This window comes from Ptychodera flava, chromosome 19 (assembly GCF_041260155.1).
Source record: "Ptychodera flava strain L36383 chromosome 19, AS_Pfla_20210202, whole genome shotgun sequence".
NCBI classification, from domain to species: Eukaryota; Metazoa; Hemichordata; class Enteropneusta; family Ptychoderidae; genus Ptychodera; species Ptychodera flava.
Window position 1 is genome coordinate 33243994 of NC_091946.1, and position 25059 is coordinate 33269052.

Below are 25059 nucleotides of genomic sequence, written 5' to 3' on the forward strand. Positions count from 1 at the left end.
AGTATAGTTAATCGCACGAGTAAGCGTGCTGGTTACAGTTGTTCACACCACACTTATGGTCAGGAACTTGTAAAGATAAGTGTGGTGTTTACAACTGTAACAGCACACCTACTCGTGCGATTAACGACTTATACCACGAAAAACAGGTCAATCGTCTCTAAAATTTGAAAACTACTGTCAATACATCGTCGACTTTTAATTTGGAACTAGAAAGGCATGAGGTAAAAGCTCAGGCGAGAAAACCACTTAATCGATTATTTATAAAGTTTTTCTTTGGTTTCAGTTCGGTAAAGCTTCCATGACTTCTAGTTTTCTTTAGTGTTGTAAATATCCTGCCGTTACGCTACTCTTGGACTAATACAACCGCATACAATACGCAGTTACAGTTGCAGAACATTTTTAAAGACCGCACAGTATTTTGAAGATAACCTTTATTTCAGAAACTTAAGATTCATAGCAAATCACAATCCCAGAAAACGTAACATGTGTCACTGCATGGGATTAGAAACTAGATTGTAATACGCTTTCCGGAAAAGAAACACACCAGATTGTAGATCCGATTATATAGGGTCTCTTTCAAGTTGTTGAGGGCGTCTCTATCTGCCGGAATTATAATCCGGCATAAAGCGCTTTTTAAAATTTTGTAGAGGTTCGGCTTAGCATTTGACACCCAGTTGTTTGAAAGGTGCGTCGGTACCTGAGTTCGTATCCGACATTTATGGTATTTTGAGACAGTCAGTTGAACTACAGCTCCCTTCGATAATTAATGAAATGCACTTTTTAAGACAGCATTGCGCTTGTCACACGACTCGGTTGTTTAACCTCGTATATTGTACACCACGGTGTCGGCCGAAAAGCCGAGCAGTTGCTTTTCTCACAGTAGACAGCAACGAAGATTTCCTCTGAGGTTTTGTTAGTGCAAGTTCAAGTTTATTCCAGAATTTATCTTCATCCTGTTCAGTTTGAACTCGATGCCATTCGAAGTAGGTTATGGAACTCATAATGTTGTCAATAACTGCTGGAATCTTTTTCTGTTTGATGTTTTCTTTGAAAATTGGGATTAGTTTCTGTCGCTTAGTGATCCAGCTATCCAATGCAATTTCGGCTTCATGCATACAGTAACCACTTTCAAGAAAGGCTTCTGATAGGATCAAAATCGATGTACGACTGTTCTCGAAGGCGTCGTTTATGTTTTTTAAAATACCTTGAAAATGGAAAAAAAATCAAGAGTTAAAAAGGGTCGCACAATTCATGAGTGTGCAACTAATACATTGTTATTGGTTTTAATAAAAAATGTTTTAAAATGAAACTTGATGAAAAGAACACTAGAATAAAAGTTAATATGCTGCTATGTTGTTCTGAATACATTAGAAGATTCAGAGTCATATTACCCTCTCCTATAGGAAAGTCTCGCTCGTGTAGCAACAATTTTCGGGTTTTGTCTTTCTCGAGATGGTTTGCTATATAATCGGCAAAATCTTCATCTTTGCTGCTATATAATACCATTGCATCGAAGTCCTTAGTTTCTATAAAGAAGAAGGCAAGACTTATGTGCTGAAAAGGGTAAAAAAAGTGTATGTGTACGAAAAATACATGTCAAAGGACACTTGACAAATTACAGAGCTGCAAAACTCAACAAAAAGCGCGGCAGGTTGCCAGATGGTACTTTGAACCAACATCAATATTTTATAATTTCGTGACAGGGACGAAGAAATAACGAGCCTATCAGAAATCAAATTATGCCTTTTATATACGAAATCTGGTGTAAAGCGCTACGCTTGTATTCGCTTCAACAGTAGTGGGAAAAGTCGGTATGAAAGAAAAAACGGGGGATATTTGTCTGTTGTTAGTCTTGCGCTCGTCGGACTGAGACCGTTCGAGCATGAAAGGTGTATGCTATGTTTTGCTCACCGTCCCAGTCATATTCATCCGCGTCTTGATGAAAGAACTTGTCCAGTCTATGCCGATACCTATAACCAAGATATGCACAGAATGGGAGGGCAAGGACCAGTAGGCAAGTTGAAGATATCCCTAACGTAAGCCCTAGCATCGACTTGGCTGTAAACGATAGAACTATTGTTGTGAAAGGATACTTTGGAAAAAGCTTTTGTATTAGGTATGCTAACAGATAAAGTCGTGTGGGGCACCAAATTGACTGCTACCGAACCATTTAATGTTTGGTTTGTCTTTATAAGAATGCAATTTAAGTGGCATACCTGTTGTGGAATGGGAGTGATAGCACACCGGCAGTTTTGAACCAGTGAGCTGAATATCGTTACTACAAAGTGTTCCCTTCTGTGATTCATGGTTTGAGAGAAATCAGATAAATGAAAGCCTTTCCGTTACTGAGTTACGCGTTAAGTATTCTTCGCTCTGTGCCTTGGTTTTTACACAGTCCCCTTAAACTTGGAGGAACTGTGGTTTTATATTATTATCCCGTGATAAAATGATTACATCGTAAAGTATCATATTTCTTCAAAGAATGACACTGAGAGCTGGAAGCAAGCAAGAAAAATACATGTTTTACTTCATGTATCTAGAAGTACTATCTGTTGCTTTAGTTTCGAGCACCTTGCATTCGTTGACGTCCGACAGATTGGCTGAGTCTAAGGTTAGCTGAACTATAGTGACATAAATGTTTGTATCGTTCCGGGACAGTCCTGGGTAATTTAGAAGTTAAAGATATCGTATTCTTTCTTTCGTGGATTTACAAGATCGTTACCTCGTTCCCGGTGACTATTATCTCACTATGCAATTTAAGGTGGCTGGAAAGGCTGTTTTTGCACCAATTCTTTTCTAAGAGTTAATGTCAAGTTTCAAGTGTTAGAATCAAGATATTTAGTTCAAATTTTCAGGATAACTCCCTTACTTAATACTTTCTCCAAAAAATATAAAAGTTGTATATTTGCAGCCATGATTTTGAAATATGACACCAGTAAATATTTAAATTTATTTTTTCATATTATTGTTACATATTTGAATTTAATAATAATTGGATAGTACTAAATATAACCAAATTAGTTATAAATATGTTGACACTATTAATTGTAAGATGTGTACGGCAGGATTTGTAAATAGAATTGTTTTTATGATTGTTCATTGGTTTACATATCAAAAAATTATTAAAACATTCTTAAAATTTTCAAAATGTGATTTCCATAGTCATCTTGTCTGCACTGGATGACCACAAATTTATTGAAACTGAACTCCGATAAGACGGAAGTACTGCTCTTCGGTTCTCGTCAGAATCTCTCAAAACTGGACCATGAATCAAAGTCATTAGAAATAGACAACTGTACCATCATACCAACTGCTTCTGCAAGAAATCTAGGGGCTAAATTTGATAACTCAATGAGTATGGATGGCCATGTCAATGCTGTGTGCAAATCTGCATTTTTCATATCAGGAACATCAGTTACATTCGCAAGTATCTGACAATGGACATAACTAAACACCTAGTCCACGCTTTTGTTACATCGAGACTAGATCATTGTAATAGTCTCCTCTATGGAATCTCTCAAAACAGTATGAATAAGCTACAACTTGTTCAGAATACCGCTGCCCGCCTCATCACCAAAACCAGGAAGTTCAATCATATCACTCCTGTCCTTCGCGAGCTCCACTGGTTGCCGGTCAACAAGCGCATTGAATTCAAGATTTTGTTGCATACATTTCGCATAATTCACAATAGTGCACCACCTTACATGTGTGATCTTCTTTCCAAATACCGACCGGTTCGTTGTCTCCGCTCTGAGAATAGTTGCATGTTGAAGTTACCGAGAGTTTCAACCAAGTCATTTGGTAACCGTGCATTTAGCTACGCTGCACCGAAATTATGGAATGACCTGCCGATTTCCATCAAACAGTGCACTTCCCTGGATAATTTTAAACGATTGCTTAAGACTCATCTTTTTAAACACGTCTATGGATTTTAATCTAGCCATTGTTTGACGCTTTTTATTGTTTTGTCCACGTTTTATTTTGCTCTACGTGTTTCTTTTTTATCGGAGTTTAAAAAAAAAATTGTGAGTTTTTTACTTATGTCAAAGCGCCTTTGAGCACTTCATTAGTGGATATATGGCGCTATAAAAATGCTTAATAATAATAATAACCTTGTTAATAGGCTGTAAAAATTCCATGTCCATATTCTATTTCATAGGTTAGATTCAATTGGCATAAAAGTATGTAGGAAAACTGTTATTCTGTCAAAAATGTTGAAAACAAGCCTTATTTGCACCCCTCTTTTGAGGTCACAGAGCAGTCTTTTTGGTTAATCTCAATCTTGACACCTCTTTGACACTCAAAGAATCTAAAAATGCATTGACAATAGCAGTCACTCATTCTGAATGCAAGCACTGCCTTGTCAAACTTTGCTGAAAAACGGCAAATAACGACTTTCCCTTTTCAAAAATTTATTAAAAGTTAGGGGAACTCTATGATAGTTAATACACTAAGGACTCCCCAACTTATTCATATTTGGTCAGTGTTTCAGAAGTTTCAACAGGCTATAACTCTGCGATGCCTTTGACCCCAAATGTCTAGTTTTTTTTATTTCCACGGAGAATGTTGACTACGTTTATTCATGAGATTCTAACCAAAAGTGTGATGTTCCCATCGTAAACCCATTGCAATCCGTTGTATTTCCTACACTTGTACAGAATTCAATTAGATTTGAAAGTCGTTTTTTGTTCCGAATGAAAAAGATTTCCATACATGTGATAAATGTGCAATCTCCCCATATACCCCATCCGTGTTACGTCATCGAAGACTCTTGATTCCACCGCATGGCGATATTCACTTCTCGACAACAAGATCGGAAGTGTACTGCCGCTGGACAATTAGGAGACAATTATTTTCTAATGACATTAAATGAATGATGAATACTGGAAAATGTACATAAACACGAAGGGAAGTTTTTCTCGATGGCAGTATTTTTTCAGTGTAATTATTATTTTCGGAGTCAGCATGCCACTTACACTTTTGCATTCTTCTCTGATAACACAATCCATAGAAACATGCAAAACATGGAACAGTGAGATAAACTTACTCATAACATGGATTTTAAACTGACAATGATGGGTATTGTTTGAAGAGTCGATGGCCGTGTATTGCACCAACGTCGTCCCTTCCTGGAATAGATCGCTAGGGTTATGGTTACTGAACAGTATGACGTCATCAGAATTGTCCTCCACAGTTGGTATCAACCACGTTACGTTAGTGTACGCCTTTCCACTTCCTGTATATTGTGTTATGTCTTGTGGGCATCGAAGTATAACTGGCGGTATCAAATCTGTAGAGTGAAAGAAATTGCCGCGTTCAGAATATGTTATTTTTGTCGAAAGAAAAAACATACATAAAAGAATAAAGAAAAGCCAATTTTAAAAACACCTGTAATTATGTAACATCCATGTATAAAAAATAGATGTATTATCTTGGAAGACCTTCAGTAACTACCTAGATTCTCCACCATATATTACGGCTCACCGTCTGCCTTCAGAGAATAACTATATAACAACAACGACAACAACAACGACGACAACAACAACAACAACAACAACAACAACAACAACAACATTAATAATAATAATAATAATAATAATAATAATAATAATAATATTGGGTTCTCATATTGCGCACACTTCCGCTATTAATTGTGCTAAAAGCGGTTATCAATTATTATTACCCCTTGACCTAATTTGATACGACTCAACTCCCTCGGGAACAAACAACAGCTCACATGGGCAGCCCACAAGTGTTCTGTTGAGTGGGTAGTTTGTAAAATTGTAGTTTATGCTATGTTCTGGCGTTCCCTTCCGTAGCCTTATCACCGAGGTGTGAAACAGAATTATCCGGCCAGCAAAGAACACTGTCCGTTGTAGTCGAAAAATAAACACGAATCCTACAGTCACTTACCTCGTTCGACGCGGAAGGCTCTCTACTATCCAAAAAACACTCTCATGTCACAATAAAATGAAAACCTTAGGAGAAATCTGCCGTGTTTTGACAAACTAGGCATTTCTGGCGTCCACGGTTGTAATAACGCAACTCATTATCATAATGGGACGCCGTCCGCACCGCTGATTGGTCCGTGAGCAACGCCATCAACGGTATCAGACTGAGATTCACCGTTTTCGATGTGCGGACACTACAATTATGATAATGAGTTGCGTTATTACAATGGTGGCCACCAGAAATGCCGATGTTGTCAAAACGCGGCAGATTTCTTCTAAAGTTTTCATTTTATCGTGACATGAGTGTGTTTTTTGGACAGCAGAGATCCTTCCGCATTTAACGAGGTAACTCAATGTAGGATTTGTGTTTATATTTCGACTTGAACGGGCAGTTTTCTTTGCAGGCCAGATAATTCTGTTTCACACCCTGGTGATAAGGCTACGGACGTGAACGTCGAAACGTACCATAAACTACACTTTTACAAACTACCCACTCAGCAGAACGCCGGTAGGGCAGCCAATCAGCGCTGCAGAGCTAAACGCACACTTTACAGCCACTGTTTTACCAGGTACCCATCACTCCTGCTTGGGGTGAAGCAATGAGGAAGAAAGTGCATTGCTCAAGGGCACAACACCATAGCCGTGCCGGGAACTCACTATTCTGTGATCGTGCGTCCACTGCTCTAGCCACTGACCCATGGCGTCTCCTACCATCATGCCTACATGTGAACATCATTCGTAGTCAGACCCTCTCAGGGTGGTAAGGAGATATAACTATCATTTTATGTTTTAGGTACGGGGTCTTGACTTTTTGGTGACTTGGTGAAAGGTAACAAGTGTAGCATTATGTAATAATGGCAGAGTTGACGTTAAAGCGATTGACCTCTAAAACACCTCTTTGAAGTTCAATTTGCTCTCGTGCAAGGAACAGGGGTAGCTATACAGAAAATACAATGAAGAAAACGATTGGCTTTATTTCACAGGAACGTTTATGATTTACATACCATGTTGGCAATGTGTTCCATTCCATCCCTGCTTACATTTACAACCATCATACCGATCACAAGACGTAGTGGAACTGGGTAGACAGTTACATGACTTGTTGCAGTATTGTCCGAACTGGTTTACAGGGCATTCTGGTAAAATGTAAGTACATTCATATGCAATGTGAGCGATTCGCAGTTTGTTTAGAATATCAATATGGCAGCATATGAAGACTTAAACATACAAAGAGTCAACAAAACTGTCATTTTGTCCAATTTAAGTAAGTTACATTCCACAGAGGGGGTGAACAGGCATAACTGACACTGGCGAGTTGGTTGTTATCGGTGTCCTTGTCAAAGCCGGCGTCACTTCACTGTTTCCACACTATGTCGTAGTATCATGTTGGCTTGACGCCGAAGTGTGATAAAGGGATCTGACTTAAATACATCCAGATATCTACATGGATGTATATCTACATTGATTAACATGTGCATGTAAATGTATGTATATGTATGTATTGGTTAAATACAGCAAGTTTAAATTTCCCACCAAGAAAGAGGAATCCATCAATGATCTACCAGCAAATACACATGAAAACATACTTGCGATGACTGTAGCTGTAGCTATATACGTTTTGTTGTAATTGTCCATTACATGGCATTCGTAGGTGCCCTCTGTCATTTCTGTCACCCATTTGATTTGCAAGCTTGATGTCCTGGAAAATTAAACCCATACGAGTATTCGTGAAGGTAATGTTTTGGCCTTAATTACAAGTTTATAAACCCTAAAGCTTACAGATGAAAATGCACATACCCTGGGAATTCTGGAATAATGTGAATTGCTTGTGTCTGGTTTATAAATGGAATATATTTCTCATTATGGTACCACGTTGTGCTCTTCTCCCATTCGGCATTTATGGTCGGCAAGTCCATGTTTTCGATGCTACATGTCAAGACCTTGAAATGTCCATACTGAGTTTCACTCTTTTGAGGGGTCACCATTACCGAAGCTTTGGCTGCAAAGGTTCAAAGGATATGAGGGAAGAATTTATAAAATTACTTTAAAAAGATAAACAACTGGAAAGAAGGACAGGGCAATAATTGATGCTAAAAGATGTCAAAATTCAAGCTGTACGTCATAAACCATGGTATAGTGCAAAAGAGTAATGTTTTCAAGAGAAATTCAAATAATTGGTCAATTTACAATGTACTGATTGGTTTTTTCATCTTCGTCATGTCATAGAGATATGGTCCTATTTTGACTAAAAATCAACGGATGCCCACTGTAAGATGTGTACCGCGTTGCATACATCTAAAACTACAGATAGACTTTCATTTTCTAGGGAATAAAGATTGCACTATGATTTCGACCGCCGACCTATGACGGAAATTTAACCCGTGTTCTTCCCAAGAAATGGATATTATTCGAATCGTTTTGAAATGGTTAAGAGCTTTATCTATTTTATAAGCAAGGTAGTAACAATACGGGTACTAGCATGCCAGAAAATTAATTGATGCTGCGTACGTTCGCTCAAGGCAATATAATGTCAGTGACTTATGCAGCAGTCAATGTAATCCCCAAGGGTCCCCACCTCGGGCGATACGGGACAAATGTGGGGGATTAGACCGTGATTGCTATGAAACTGTGCCTGAGGTGGCGGGCAATTGCCTCATGATTGATCCCCCAAGTCACTATCATGGACAAGCTCAGAATTTATGAATGCCCCTCTCATTGGGGTGAGGGAAATGTGGAGGATTTACTTCTTTAAGGTGGTGATTTACTTGTATAGGTGGAGATTTTCCAGATTATCTTTCCCAGGCGATGGGGCATTTGACAAATTAAATAAGACTAACGTCCAAATTCCCACTATGCCCCGAGGTAGGGTTGACATTGACTGCCGCATTAGATGGTTACACTCGTACGAACGTATACATTTAACTGAAGCAGCTGGGTACCCTATGAAAATGAAAAAAAAACTATTTGCAGTGCGTTTCTTAACATCGTAAATAATGCACTGTTTGTCATGTTTAGCAAAACAATATACAGCAAAAAGCAATAACACAAAACGTCTGGTAAAGGCTACGGTTACGCTTAATATATGAAAGTATACGTTTAACTGAAGTACCTGGGATACCCACTGAAAATGAAAAAAAAAACTATTCGCAGTGCGTTTCTGAACGTTTCTTTGCTTGAATAATATGAAGATCCTTCGGGAGACAAATATGCAACACAAATTAATAGTGAATTAATTATACAGTCACCTTTAAAACATGTTTTCGCCCACAAGAGATCGTCTGTTCTACTTGCCAGTTGTTTTTCTTTCACAAATGGAATGCTTTACAGCAGAGATACCACCTGAGTATCTCCCAAATTGCATACGCTTTTTCCTTTCCAGTTACTACATAATAATTCGTCAGATCAAAATCAACAGTAGTACATACAAGCCCACGTTTCAGTTAAACAAATAACATCAACTTGATTTACATTAGAAGGAAAATCCACATCGGAAAGTTAAGACACAAGTCCATTTATGTTTCAACAAATAAATACTATGTTCTGCCCCATAATTTGAGGGAAAGTCACTGTCAAGAGTACAACTTTGGCTTCGGCCTTGACCCTATCTGTTACTGAGCAATCGCGGCGCAGATATCGTTTAATGCGTCATCAAAAATGTATGCCGTACCATCAATTTTGAGCTTGTCATAGTTGATGAATGCACATATTCCTTCCTTACGAGCTTTCTTCTTATACGGGCGGAATTTCCGTCGTTTTTCGCAAACGGTTGGTGAAAAGTCTTCGCCGACTTTGTATGGAGTGTTCTTCAAGTCATCTCTTTCACGCTGTAGCAGCTGTTCTTTTTGCTTGTAACGCGAGAGTTTCGCGACAATTGGTTGTGGATCCTTTGTGCCGTTTTATTTAAGCGAATGATTTATTTTTAAGATATTCTCGATTGCAAAAAAATCGCGAAGTTTTGACGTCGCAGATATAACATGCTCACCGCTCCACTGTACCACAGTCCCTGAAATGAAAATGATCACGATACCGCCGGAATCACGCACGCCGGTGACGTAGGCCTTGACACGCTCATCGAGGTCACCGAGTAGAATGGGCCTCCATGCTTACAATGAGGCAGACAGGTAACGGGCTCCGATCTCGACGACTTTTTTCTTTGAGATAGGAAAACTTTGAACGATCGCACCGTACTCTCGTTGATTTTTCGACCAAGTTTTACTGCAAAGTGACGCACTGCTTTCATGTTGCCATTTTCGGCAGCAAACTTCCCTACCTCAGCTCGGAGCTCGGCGTTATGATGTGAATACTGACCCCGCTTTCGTTTCAACCCATTCGTATTCAGCTAACACGTTCTCGACTTCTTCGTTAGCTCTCTGGGTCTCTTCATAATTACATGAGAGTTCAAGATCTGGGAGACCAGGCTTTGGATCAGGAAAACTTTGCCTCGTAGCTGATTTCTGGCTGACAGTAACGTAGCGCCACATCAAGTACACGTTTGAAGTGAGTAACCGAGTGAATGTTTTTAACTTGTAGACGGAGCAATGTTATCACCTCGGGAATACAGTGGAAAGTGAAATATTCCTGTCAAAAAATCGGCTTAAGTGCAAATTTTTTGTTTGATCTCCCGAAATTTACATCGAGAACAAAAGATTTACATTTAGAACAAAATAGTTCTGAAAGTGTGAAACGACCATGTTTTACAGAAACTATGTGGGTCCTCCCCTCAAAGTGCCCATGATAAGGATACCAAATTTTCAATAGATGTAAATAAAAGGGAAACGTTAACAGTTCATTTTTGAAAAGCTATTATTTTTATGACGATGACAAGGCTGATCGGTGATCGCCAGGTATCCATGACAAGTCTATTTCTTCATGTTCGTGATCGCTATAATAACACCTGGGCCTGAACAATGGCATCCAATTCACGTTGTTCGTTTCCTGTTAGTGTTACCGCAATCTGTGAGACCAGTAAACGCAAACTTAAAACGCCGCAGATAACTACCCTGTTACAAAATCTCAAAAAATTCACAAAAAAACATGGTATACAGTATGACTTTGCATTTTTAGCTGATGAATTCTATCAAACTCGACGTTGTTTCCATCCAGGTTAAGTTTTTCAGATATAAGTGATTTAACTTTGTTTTCAGACTCTTCCCAGGCTCTGTTCTGGCATGGTCTATGCCATAGAGTAAAAGATTATCACGTTTCATCTGACCTTTAACATTATCAAGTTCACGTAATAATGTTCCCATGCCGTCTTTCACATGATGTTTTCTTCCGCTAGCCTCGTAGTTTCTTCTTGAATTTGGTGAATTTCATTGCGTAGGCTTGTGACTTCATCTTGTAGCTCACCAACTTTCACGTACACGTCCTTGATAGATGGATCAATTTGACTTTTCAGGTCCGTTTTTAATTGACGTATTTCACGAATAATGTAGGACAAATTGACATCATCCGAGTGACCAGACGGTTCGCTTACATTTGCAATGGACCTAAGTTCCCGTTGTCCCATGTATAGTCTGTTAGTTTAGTCGGGCGTGGTTGCGGAGGGCCAGGATTGAGCTCAACATCGCTAGAGATTACCATGCTACCTCCATGAGATTACTAACAAAAGTGGAATGAACACTGGTGCATTACCTTGAATTCTCTATGCTATTGTTTCCGAACGTCAGTCAAATTCATCAGAGTTAGCACTGTTAGTGAACGAAGTCGAAAAGTTGTAAACCGCTGAGTTCATTAGTGGAAATGACTCGGAAAAAGCAATAACACAAAACGTCTGGTGAAGCCTGGTGTTAACGCGTGAAGTGGTCAATTTGATGCTGTCCCTTAAAAGAGTTGAAACTACATGTCAGGAAAAATAACTATTTTCCTAGTCTTGACTTAATTAGTATAGAATGCCATAATGCGACATCATTTTTCATCAAGCTGCATGCGCAAAATGTTATTGCCGTTGTCTAAATAATTATATATGTTTTAGGTAGAAGATGCTTGACTAGAAACATGATAGAAAAATACCCCGACACTGTAATCTTACGTTTACGAGATGGCATCGTTAACAAAGTCATTTGTGAACGTTTCAAGAACGTGATAACAGAGGTATGGTCTTACATCTTAACATGAAAGGTCATTATGTACTGACCAGACACTGAACTTTACAATAGTAGTTTATCACCTTAAAGTTTGTGGTGCTTTATTGCAGACGCAAAAATCGTTTGCGACTCACCGGTAAGGTAGACATTGTACTTCGCTGTATTTGGGTCAGTCACGCGATTTTACACTTTTATAAGAAATTTAGGTAAACCAACTTACGAATATCACATGCAGGTCCTTGCCATCCAGATGTACATTTGCAGGCACCATTAAAAACGCTGCATTTAGCTTCATTCTTACAGATGCATGGTTTATGGCATTTAAACCCGTATTTTCCTGTTGGACAACCTACCAAATGTGAAAATAGTCACATCTAAACCAAGATTGCAGGTTGATATTTTCGTTTTACTTTATTGCAATGTTTTGTTTAGAATAGCAAAATTTACTTGAACCCACTGTGGCTTATCAATGACGAATAAATGTAGAATGCGCCTCGGATACAGATAGCCGGGCACCAAAACCTTCGTGATGATATTTATAGTCTACCTGTACCACGTGTGGGTCTCACTTTGAAGCTCATGGAGTAGCTTTTCACCGGTCTAGTTTACGAAAATCGAAAATTTGATTTTCCCCTTTGAGTCAATGCAAAAATTGCAGCCATTTTGAGTTTCAAGAGTCGGTAAATATCTAGTAGTTAATCTCTGGTTCCAAAGTTTGCACGGTGACCCTTGATTTATCATCTTGATTTCAAAACGGAATCGCTGAAAGTTTGAACAAAAGTTTGAAGTCTTTCAACTTCAAGGCGCGTACTACTTTAAAGGTAACGATTTAGATGACTGTGTCCCGTCCTACCCATGATCTGATTAAAGCGGTGTTGGTTTGAAAAGCAAACTTACCTATGTACAGAATCTCTGACTACACAAAAATACAGAGCTAACCATAGAAGTTCTTACCTATGTAATCTATCCAAAACATGTCTGAGAAAGTAAGTTTGTCTTCGATGTCCACGCTGCAGTTTACTTGCTGCGGTGATAGTGTCGTGTTGATGTTTTCAAACGTCAAATGTAAAAGTGAATAACGTGTCTTTCCAGTATTGTTGTCATCAAACCAGTTTTTGTTGATAATCGCGTCAGGGGGAAAGTCCTCCTGGGTACAGGAAGACAGTGATCACGTCAAATCAGCATGTGACTTTTCACATTCTGGTTCTTAGTCCACCAGATGATACCTAAACTTATTTTTGATACCAAATCATTGATTGTATAATTAATAATTTTAGATCTCTCGGTATAAACATGGCAATATGCTGCGTCTTAGAAGCTTTTTAGCCAATTTGCTTGCCGAAACTTATAGTTTTCATTGAATAATTTCCAAACAGCCGATCAGCTTCTCGATAACCTTACTTTCAGAACCGTGTAAACAATGACAATCTACCAATTGGATTTATCCTTCTAAAGCTCTGCATACGGCGGGGAAGTTTACGATATTCTCAAAAGTTTCATAGAGGTTAACCGCCATGTGGTAAATAATACAGATTTGTGCGAGTGAATATACCAGATACTTAATGAATAAAACGTCGTCGACGACGATAAACACATTTATGGTCATTAATAGACAAGTCAATAGCATGCTGTGTTCTTCACTTGATGTGAAAAATGAACTAAATATTAAATAGACTAATTGGGCCTGAAATCCAAGGAATGCCTAAAATCTAAACGAAGAGTTTTTAACCTGTAAAACATACAAAACGTATGGTTGAACAAAAAAATTTGGATACAAAGTATATCATTTGTATTCAAAATGGCTCTTCAAACAAATTTTGACACAGTCTAAATACAACTTAGTAAGCCAAGGCTTGCTATAGGTTCCGTCATTTGGGCATTATCATTGCAAGCATGTATGGGATAATTTTAAAGTTAAATTTCAGGTTGTACGCGCCTCGTAATTGAAAGATTCTCGTATTTCCCCAACAAAACTTCCAACCATTCCCTTTACAAATCAAGAACAAAGAGGCTACCTCGCAAAGTTTGGTACCAGACAAATAACCAAATAGTTCCAGTATTTGATATTCAAAATGGCAGATATCATGTATTAACTCTATGGGGAAAAATACATTTTCACACAACTGAGACGGTCAAACCTTTACTTATGCCAAACCCCTAAAAAAGGTAAAAAACCAGAAAAAATTGTAAAAATTTGATAGTCTGTATATTTGAATTCGAGGCGCATTCTACCTTCATCATCATCATCATCATCATCATCATCGTCATCATCATCATCATCATCATCATCATCGTCATCATCATCATCATTATCATCATTATCAATCACAACAACAACAACCCAAAAGCACCACCACCACCACCACCAACACCAACAACAACAATAACTTATTCAACATATAGGGATGTCAAAGTTACCTTGTGAGGATATAATGTAAAGTGTATACCACTGTAGGAGCACTTAATATGAATGTTAGCATCTATATAGTCATGGTGGTCTGTTGCCGTTTTAAATAACCAAGATATTGTCGTCATACCTGTGTAAAATATGAAGTCTCATATTGAAGATGGAGGGAACTATGAACTATCTGTACTGAGCCGCTTCGTACACATGCCACAAGGCTTACATAAACGTAAATTTGTTTTGTTATCATATCCAATGCGGTCGAAGAAGACACTGTGCTATGATTTTACAGATCCAGAGAAAGACATATTCAAATATATCCGGATATGAGAGTCATTAGGAGAACACGCCTCAGTCTATATATGCAAGGTGCCCAAATCAATGTTTTACTGCATAGTGGACCCTTGACCGTAGTATCAACGAAAGGCCCGTTTACGTTGAGTTTGCTAGTCGTCCGTCCAAGATCGGTTGACGTATAAACCCATGTAAATAAATTAGTTCGTTTAGATCAGTACTCCCTCCCTCAAAACGAATGTTCAGAATATGAAAGTGTTGACTTCAGACAGGAGTTCAGTGCAGTGTACGTACTCATTTTGATAGAGTTTCGAATATTTTTGACATGTAATCACGCGATGTCGCCTAAATTAATAAATAATAGACAAAATTTCGTTACAAAGAAAATATTTACCCGAAAGCAAAGTTTACGTCAAAATATTCTTTGTAAAAGTTTTCTTCCACTCTGCTCTGCTCTGTACTGGAGCCAACGTAATTCGTATATATTAAAATACCAAGTGTGAGGAACGTTCATAAAGCACAGACAAAGGGAGACCCGCTCCTTGTGCAGCCTGACTAACAACGGGCTATCGACATTCTCGCAGGAGTACGGAGAAAAGGCACAATTTCTTTAAATGATACATCAAACAATAAACTTCATATTATCTGTTAAAAAACAAGACACCGGTACCAGCACATGTTCCGAATACATTTAAACCCGATCTTTTCCAAACTTCAAAAGAAGGGATTTTTACTGTTGTGATACTTGAATCTACAAATCATTTCAGGTTACATCCAAAGAGTTGATGACGCGTACTTACATTTTCCATTATTCATATCTCCCTCAAAAAGGTCACGGCGTGGCGTTCCAATGATGTGTACCAACGCTCCTTCCACTATCCCGCCAAAAACTGCGAATGGTAAATTCTGCCGAGAAAAAGCAACTTTATCTTGATTTGTAATTAAGTTTCAGACAATGGAACACTATAGTTGGCTAACATCATCCATTTTCACAAAACAGGCTGGCTTTCAGTAGTTATGTGACATCAATACAAGGTAGCGAGGGCAAGATCACGATTTGTTGCCAGGTAAAATCCATGTTACTCACGACGGTTAAGACGTCCGTGCTAAATGTATCATATAGGGTAGATACATACCTTATAGTTCAGATTTTTAGTTTTTTTCTCAATTATCGAAATCCCAAAAAAGTATATATTTCCTGAAAGCCCTGATATTGGGAAATCCGACAGTGCACAGTACACAGTCATTATTTGCATAATAGTCACGTAACAAGCGGTTTTCTAAAATGGGGTTTTCCTCCCTTTATCTGTCGCGATAATAGTGACGTCACAAGCAGTTTGCTGTCCCAAAATAGGGTTTTACTCCCTTAAGCGAACACGATGCATGATTTCCGTTTTAAATTTATGCAGTGACAAGCCTTTCACGAAAGGGACATTAGCTGTATCTTTTGACTAATTTTTCACTACTCTGTTTCAATGTATCAACCACAGAATTTTACTATAATCCGATCATCATGATCAATGCCCGGTGTCCTGCTTGCCAACGCAGCCTGTATACGTGAAATGACCATTGGTATTGTTGATAAATGTATTCTAGTCCGGACCTGAATACAAAATTTGAACTATAACAATGCAGATTATACTCATATAGGGTATATTTATAAGCTAAATATTAGGAAGTTCTCCATGGTTCAGGGATTTAAACAAGAAACGGCATTGTAACAGCAAAATGCTTGTGACGTCACTATTTTCGCGACAAATAATGATTTTGTACTGTGCACGGTCAGATTTTCCAATATCAGGGCTGAAAGTGTCCATAAGATATGTATCACTTATTGACCTTGGTGATAGGGGGTCACCATGTTTTTGAAATGCGAAATAGGGGGGTCAGTTTGTTTTTTAATTTCGACATGGCTCATACTTGCGAAAAATGCATTACACCTGTATGTTTAAAATTGTTCGGCGCGCCCTTTGTATGCATTTCTCTAAAATATCAAACAATATTTTTCAGCATGCCCTTCAGCTGCATGACTTTTATATATCAGATATGTATATATATCAGAGATATCTGGATGTTTAATATTTTTCGTGCGCCCTTCGAGCGCAGTAAATTAATATATATGAGATATATGTCAGATATATCTTGATGTCTGTAAATTGAAATTCTTTTTTTGCAAAGTGTACTAATCATTATGAAATCTGCAGTTCATATGAAAAGTATGATAAGATCCTGATACTTTTCTGTTTTCTCTATGAGAATTTAGTATCAGAAAGCAACATGCACCAATATTTCACGATCCATTTTTCTTACAATAGTTCTGGATATCTGCCTAATGCATAAAAAGAGTGAAGTACATTCACACAACTCATTCAAAATACTGTATTCAAACTTTGAGACTTTTAAGTTCCTATCCTACAACTGACACGACAACAATTAAAACACAGAATGACTGAATGTTTAAATTTATACCCCAAAAATTATATATATATATATATATTATATATATATATATATATATATATATATATATATATATAAGCTTATATATAAGCTTATATATATATATATATATATATAAGCTTATATATATATATATATATATATATATATATATATATATATATATATATATATATATATATATATATATATATATATATATATATACACTGAATTATTCAATTTATATTCTACCTTTTTGACGTTGGCAAAAAATAATCCACCCCCAGGCCGAAGAAACTGACCAGTCCCTAATGTCGCAATGGGCGTGTAAATTCTCATTAACCATATCATATCACTTTGTCTGCTTGAAATTTAAATAAGCCCTCTGGTTTGATATAATATACATACCTCTCACTCGATTTTATGTTCAATGAAGTCCAGATATGAGGATTTTATTTAACCGATTTGACATATCACCCGAAACCTTATTATTTCGTGTTGGCTTCGAATACGTTCACAAAAACCTTTGTCGATTTAACATATTCGAGACGTGATTAAAATTTTCGTCGCATACGATGTTTCAAATACAACGGAACATCCCATCCATGCTTTTCTGTTGTCTGTCATATCCGCTAACCGATTCCCATCAAAATTATAATATTACGTACTAGATATCTCGAGGATACAAAATGATCAGTTTTGATTTGACCAACACTTTGAGACGCTGTTACATTCTACTTTTGATTAGTTGTGAGGTGGTATCCTTTAAATGAGAATTTGAACGATTTGAGCGGTTGAGGGCGTCCGTTGATGCCCTTCGCGGGCATTGATGTGGTTTCGAACCCCCATGACAGCCAGATATGAACTGAAAATGCTTATGCTGTTGAGTATATATTACTGCAGATTAATTCCAAAGGTCATTAGAATTCATTCAATATGCAAATTAGCAATGGACTTACATGTCATTCATAAGTATCATTTACCGCTGAAACATTCGTGTGTGGTTAACATTTCTAGCAAATCTCATCCAATTGTGTCCAGCTGTTGTCAATGTATATCCGTTTTTAGCTCACGTGTGTAAACACGTGGGCTAATGTCATAGCGATGTCTGTCTGTCTGTCCGTGTGTGTGTGTGTGTGTGTGTGTGTGTGTGTGTGTGTGTCTGTCTGTCTGTCTGTCTGTTTACACGATAACTCAAAAACGCCTGAACGGATTCAAGTCAAATTTGGTACAAAGGTACCATATGCTACTTGCAAGAACTGATTAGATTTTGGTTAGTGTGGCTTGCATATTAATGAAGTTATGCAATATCGTTTTTTTCGTACAATGGTTTCCCTATGGAGACGGTAATGACAGTGTAGACATATATCAAGAAATACTGCACAAAATTTCATGGAACTTTTCACAGATGACAATCTAAGAACATTATGATGATACTGTGAGTGTCATGTCAATTATCTTCTCATTTGCATATTTAATGAACTTTTGTTATTAGCGTCATAACTCTGAAATTCCTGCACCAAACTTGATGATATTTGAAACAAATATTGATCTGATATATATCTAATTATACTTAGAAGCATTGGGCAGTGTCAAGCTAATCTATAGCTCATTTGCATATTTTATGAAGGTTTGTAATTAGTCATATAACTCCGATATGACTTCACCAAATGTGATGAAATCTGCTGCAGATACTGATCCGACTGATATCTAACTGTAGTGTAAAGCATTTAGTAGTGTGAAATTAATTAAGGGTGCATTTGCATATTTAATGAACTTTGTAATTAGGTATATAACTCTGAAATTACGGCACCCAAGTCAGTGAAATTGGGTACAGATATTGTTTTGATAAATATCTCATTGTACTGAGAAGCATTTGGCAGTGTCAAGTTAACAAATAGGTCATTTGCATATTTTATGAAGTTTAGTAATTAGTGATATAACTCCAAAATAACTGCACCAAATGTGATGAAATCTGCTGCAGATACTGATCCGACAGATATCTAATTGTGGTGTAGAGCATTTAGTTGTGTGAATTTAATTAAGGGTTCATTTGCATATTTAATGAACTTTGTAATTAGTGATATTACTCCAAAATTACAGCGTTAAATTTGATGAAACTTGCTACAGATGTTGATTTGATAAATATCCAATTGTACTGAGAAGCATTGAGCAGTGTCAAGTTAATAATTAGCTCATTTGCATATTTCATGAAGTCTTATAATTAGTCATATAACTCCGAAATAACTGCATCAAATGTGATGAAAACCGCTGCACATACTGATACGACAGATATCTAACTGTGTTGTAAAGCATTTAGTAGTGTAAAGTTAATTAAGGGTTCATTTGCATATTTAATAAACTTTGCAATTAGGTATATAACTCTGAAATTTTGGCACCAAAATTTTGTGAAACGTGCTACAGATATTGATTTGATAAATATTTAATTGTGCTATGAATCATTGAACAGTGTCAAGTTAATTTAAGGTTTATTTGCATATTTAATGAACTTTGTAATTAGTGACATTACTCTAAAACTACAGCATTAAATTAAATAAAACCTGCTACAAATGTTGATCTGATTGATATCTAATTGTTCCATAAACGTTGAGCAGTGTCAAGTTAATTAACAGCTCATTTGCATATTAAATAAAGTTTTGTAATTAGTGATTAAACTCTGAGAGTACTGTGTGAAGTTTAAAAAACCTGCTACATATAGTGATACATATATCTCATTGTTCTGTAGAGCGTACTACTATTAATGAGACTGGTGTAAAACACGTGAGCATATTCAGTTTATATCTTTTTCTACAATCATTTATCATGCAAATACTAGTAGGCATAAAATATGCAAGACACATCCTCCGAAAATTAATCAATTCTTGCCATTTGCAAACTCAAGTTATGTACTAGATGTGATTGTGATCCGATGAGCCGTTTTGAGATATCACATCAACAAAGAGACACAGATAGGCATACATCCATATATACATACATACATACATACATACAGACATAGCTGCGACATGAGCTCACACGTGTAAACAACTGAGCTAAAAGAGTAAGTTAGGGATATAACTACTAACGGCAGAGGAGACTACCGGAAGAGAAAGGGGACAGAGCAAGAAAAACCACATGGGTGCCCTTGAAAATTCAAGAGCACCAAGAGAGGCCTCTATCTTTTCAATGTAAATCATATCGATAAATCACTCTAGATGTGAACGGGGTAGAAACGAATCTTTCGTATCCTTTCACCCAATGTAAATCATATCAATAAATCACTTTATATCTGAACGGGATAGAGTACACATTTTTCATAAACCAGCCTCTGAGGTTATCAAATGGAACAGCTGTCCCAATGACTGACGATCATAAACAGGTTTTGCATGTTAGACCTATAATGCTGTCTTTCAAAACGTGGTGATGAGCAATGACAGCAACAGTTGACTGTTATAGGGGTACTAAATAAGCAGAAAATGAGTTTAAGTCAAATTAATGAATTAAAATATTTAACCAGTTTCTTTTAAATAGATTTTTTGTAGTTTGTACGGGAGACTCATATGTATAATACATTGATATCTTTTGTTTAAATTTGAATATCATATTTGTTACACATGTCTTAGCATCACCTTATTCTAGTAGATTAAATTAATATCAGTTATCAAACATATGAACAAATGCATTGAGGGAAACAAACACGTTGTTCAGCCAGGGTTGAGGTCTCGCCATCGATGGATGGTGATCTTATAGGATGCAAAGATGGTGCTTTATCCTTGAGCAAGGTATTTCGCACCTAGTTGCTCCATCGAGCAGTGGGTAATAGGTATCTCATCCTGCAAATGGACTTTTAGCCTATAGGATAATGACTTAATAAAATAAAAGCCTTGGAAAAATCAGATTTTCCCTTCAAGTTAGAGAGAGATTTAGAATGAGTGTGTACGTCTAATTTTTACTGTGCAAACATCGACGACACCACAGTTGCAAAGTAGAGTCATGTTCATGCATAGTTGCCATCAGATAATTTACTCGTCTCTGCGTATGGAAAGTAAAGAGTTACGAAACTAAAAGACGTACCGATCCTCTTGTTGGCATTTCGCATGTTTCGTTGTAGTATGGCGGCCAGTCAATGACGTCATCAACCACTATTTTAATGGAACATGTTGACTGCAATGTTTTCTACTTGTAAAAACAAGACAATTGTAAAGTTGTCAACATTACAGAATGAAACAAAGTTTGAATCACGAATTTATATACATTGAGAGTTGAGTAGACTTAGGAATTTTACATAAAATCTATGAAAATGTTTCATGCGCTAAATATTTTAAATGTGATTGTGAGAGTTACATGTGCTTTGAAATTTGTAAAATTGTCGTCGAATTTTTAAAAGAGATAAAAATAAGTAAATTATCGTACCTGACCATTTGGCAAGGCAATCACTAATGTGTACTCAGAATCTATATCGTAATCTAAATAACCATTAACTAAAATATTACCGTTCACTGCGTTCATTTTGAATCGATCATTCTGAAGAAAACAAAGCAACAAAAACAGTATTAGAATCACTTCCATATTTTGAGTATAAACACTGTAGTCGAGTGTGGGTGTCTTCCAGATATCAGCGGAATAAGGTCAGTCGAGACTATTTACCTTTTACGTTTTTCTGACAGTTGCAAGAGAATAATTCTTAGACTAGTTATTTTGAAATACACAATGCGTGTTGTTTCTTGCCAATCAAGTAATACATTCGTAAGTATAGTGACAAGGAATTTCTTTACACACGAAAAATGAACTATTAGCATTAGAAAACAATAGCCACTTGTATAGTTTATGGTAAGTGAAATAAGAGTATCCTTTGACATCTAACCTTGTTGCCGTCAATTATTCTTACGCCCTCATAGCCAGATTGTGAAGAAATCGTTCCAATCGTTTCGGTCAAAGAGTAGGAAGCGTTGCTAGATTTGTCGTCCTGCGTAAATATAGTCAATCATAGAATAAAGAATTTTAATATTAAGTGAGAACGCTCCTCGAAAGGGAAAGACTTAAATGTTTGCTCAAACTTTCCTTAATTAAACTTTTCAACCATAGTTTTACTAAAATAAAAAAAAAAGACCAGGGGTCACCGTGCAAATTTTGGTACTAGTGGAACAAATTACCTAAAAATTATCGATATTTGAAATATTGGGGAAATGAATTTTCAATTTTCAATAAGACGGTGAAAGTTTTTCTTACCCCAATAGCTTAAATGAGCCTCAACAAGTAATGGATAGGATTGTAAAAATTTGAGAGTCCTAATATCTGTCCTTGAGCTGCGCTCCACCTTGATGTAGCAGGCTAACAGTTTGTCTATGTATATTATTAATTTAAAGAATTTTTTCAGGGTTCATCACAAATTGTTTTAAAAAAAATTATATCTCAGATCAGATGTCTGCGTTACAAGGCGTGTTCAGGTAAAATTAAAATTTCATCTTGTAAAGTGGGCTATTTAACAAACGCCGTGTACACAAGCAGGAGATCTAATGAGAAAACGATGCAGTCAACCGGTCTAAGCTATTTTTGTGTTATGTACAACAAATTACATATACATGAAGCTCGTTTGTCAGGTCATGGTCTCAGCGACACAGTGACAAAAAATCGTCACTTGGATTACTTGGCAACAGCTCACATTTATAAAGCGTGAGAAACTCAAGCAGTTTGCACTTATCCACCCAGATTAGGAATTTTACCTAAACTTTCCTCGAGCATCGAGGAAACGTTAAACAATTCCTTTCGAAATTAAGAATAAAAATCTAGGGCCACCATGTAAAATTTGTTCTGGAGAAATGAATCACTGGATGTTTACCGACACTTGAAATTCAAATCTCTCAGAGGAAGTAAAATTTTTCAATTTTCAGAAAACTAAGACGATGAAAATTTTATTTAATCAAGAGCTTCAAATGAGCCTCTCAAGGGGTAAACTAAAATGCATTGTTAAATGTCCGGATATCAGTCCCCGAAGGGACATTTCACCTTTGGTGTATCGATCACGATGATCAACATTCATGAAACTTTCTTAACCCCACAACACGTGTCCGAAAATCAATAGCTTTGCATACTAGGTGGCGAAGTGAAGTGCGTGCGTGTGAAGAATCAGGAGTATTCATAACATCTATCCACTCGACCTTTAATAAAGCAGAACAGAAGTGATCAGATAAGCCATGAATCTTACCCAGCTTGTAGTATTTACAGACTCGTCATCGGCCAGTAGATGATGATGACCAGGTATTGGCATGGACCCATTGGTGATGGTTGTGTTGCCGTTTCGTAAAGTGAAAATGACTTTCCCGATTGGCGTGTCCTGGAATCATATTGAAGATATACTGCCATATGTATGCATTCGTCCATACACTCACAACCGTAGCGTTCATTGAAATAACAGCTGATTTCGTAGGAAAATACGGGAAGCTTGTAGCTGAAACAGGTATCCTTACTCTATACACAGGTGATTTGCACTCATGATTTCAACATTGTGCCACTTCATATATTAAGACATTCTTAAAATAATTCTATTTTTTTTGCGATTGATTGTCCCTTGAGTCGGTCTATCAAGTGTTAATGTGCAAACGTGTATACTATTGACGTCCCATGCTTTCATTTCTCACCTCATGAACGTGAACTTGGAATTCGCATGGCAAAATTGCGTCATCTTCTAAACCCATCCATTCTCCTCGCGAGACGCACGTGATCACTGAGCAGAGGCGTAATAAACAAATATATTATGTTGGTGTTGAAAAAAATGTGATACATGAAGAGGAAGTAAGTCAAGTGACGTTAAGTTTCGACGCTGCGTGATAAGGACAGATCTTTCATTTTGTTTGCTGTACACATGTTAAAGGGACATTAGCTGTAACTGTTAACTAATTTTTCACTTCTCTGTTTCAATGTATCAACTACAGAATTTTACTATAATTCGATCATCATGACCAATGTCTGTTGTCTTGCTTGCCAACACAGCCTGTATACGTAAAATGACCATTGGTATTGTTGATAAATGTATTCTAGTCCGGACCTGAATACATAATTTAAACAAAAACAATGCAGATTAAACTCATGTAGGGTATATTTATGAGCTAAATATTAGGAATTTCTCCATGGTTCAGGGATTCAAATCAGAAACTGCAGATGATACACGGAAACAAACAAAATAAAAAGTTGACCAAAGTTACAGCTAATGGAACTTTAAACTGTCCTTCACATTTAACATTAAAATATCGTCGTGATCGCATTTTTTATTTAGAGAATATGTCCCTAAACTTAAACGAAACTTTGCTTCGGATGTTTTCATGGCAGTAAATAGTTGACCTTTTCTTTAAGATTAAACAAGGTCCTACTACAAGTGAGGACCTGAAAGCTGCACGAATATGTCCCAAAGGGATACATGGAAACGCCTGGGTCCTATGAACGACGCAACCAAAAGAGAATCTGCAATTTAAGAAGCATGAACTGATGTGACAAAATCTTAGCCCGTCATCGCATGTCGGCTAATACAATACCGATAGCTTTTTCGAGAGCCACTTACCCGGTAGTACACCAAGTACCAATCTGAGTGTGTGTTTTTCTCTCCACATTTTGGAGCAGCAGCGGTGGCATTAATGCAGACGAATATATCAGTCTGACGTCGGATCATGCAGTGCTGTGGGAATACCAAAGTCTATTTATAGATTGTACCTGACCTACTCAGACTCGGGTCAGGTACGGGAAAGCTCCATTAACTTAGGAATACCCTACTTCCCTACTTAGTCATCAGAGGATTAATTTCACAGACCTGCCTTTCCTACAATGGCACCAGCTGGATAAGATAAACGTAACAATGGAACATTCACACCTTGGGCGATTAAAAGTCTTC

General features: G+C 37.1%; 1 protein-coding gene across 1 annotated transcript; it reads right to left on the minus strand.

Moving 5' to 3' along the window:
* Positions 1–414: 414 nt before the first annotated feature.
* On the minus strand, positions 415–23896 carry LOC139119327 (uncharacterized). The gene is made up of 16 exons (XM_070683089.1): positions 23816–23896; positions 23383–23511; positions 22042–22143; positions 21591–21701; positions 21252–21353; positions 15536–15641; positions 14456–14574; positions 12992–13184; positions 12258–12386; positions 7749–7950; positions 7538–7650; positions 6956–7087; positions 5048–5290; positions 1912–2058; positions 1392–1526; positions 415–1204 (listed from the first exon to the last, which is right to left on the minus strand). The coding sequence occupies exons 1-16, from the start codon at positions 23870–23872 to the stop codon at positions 801–803; spliced, it is 2424 nt and encodes an 807-aa protein (XP_070539190.1). The 5' UTR covers positions 23873–23896; the 3' UTR covers positions 415–800.
* Between the last annotated feature and the right edge of the window lie 1163 nt (positions 23897–25059).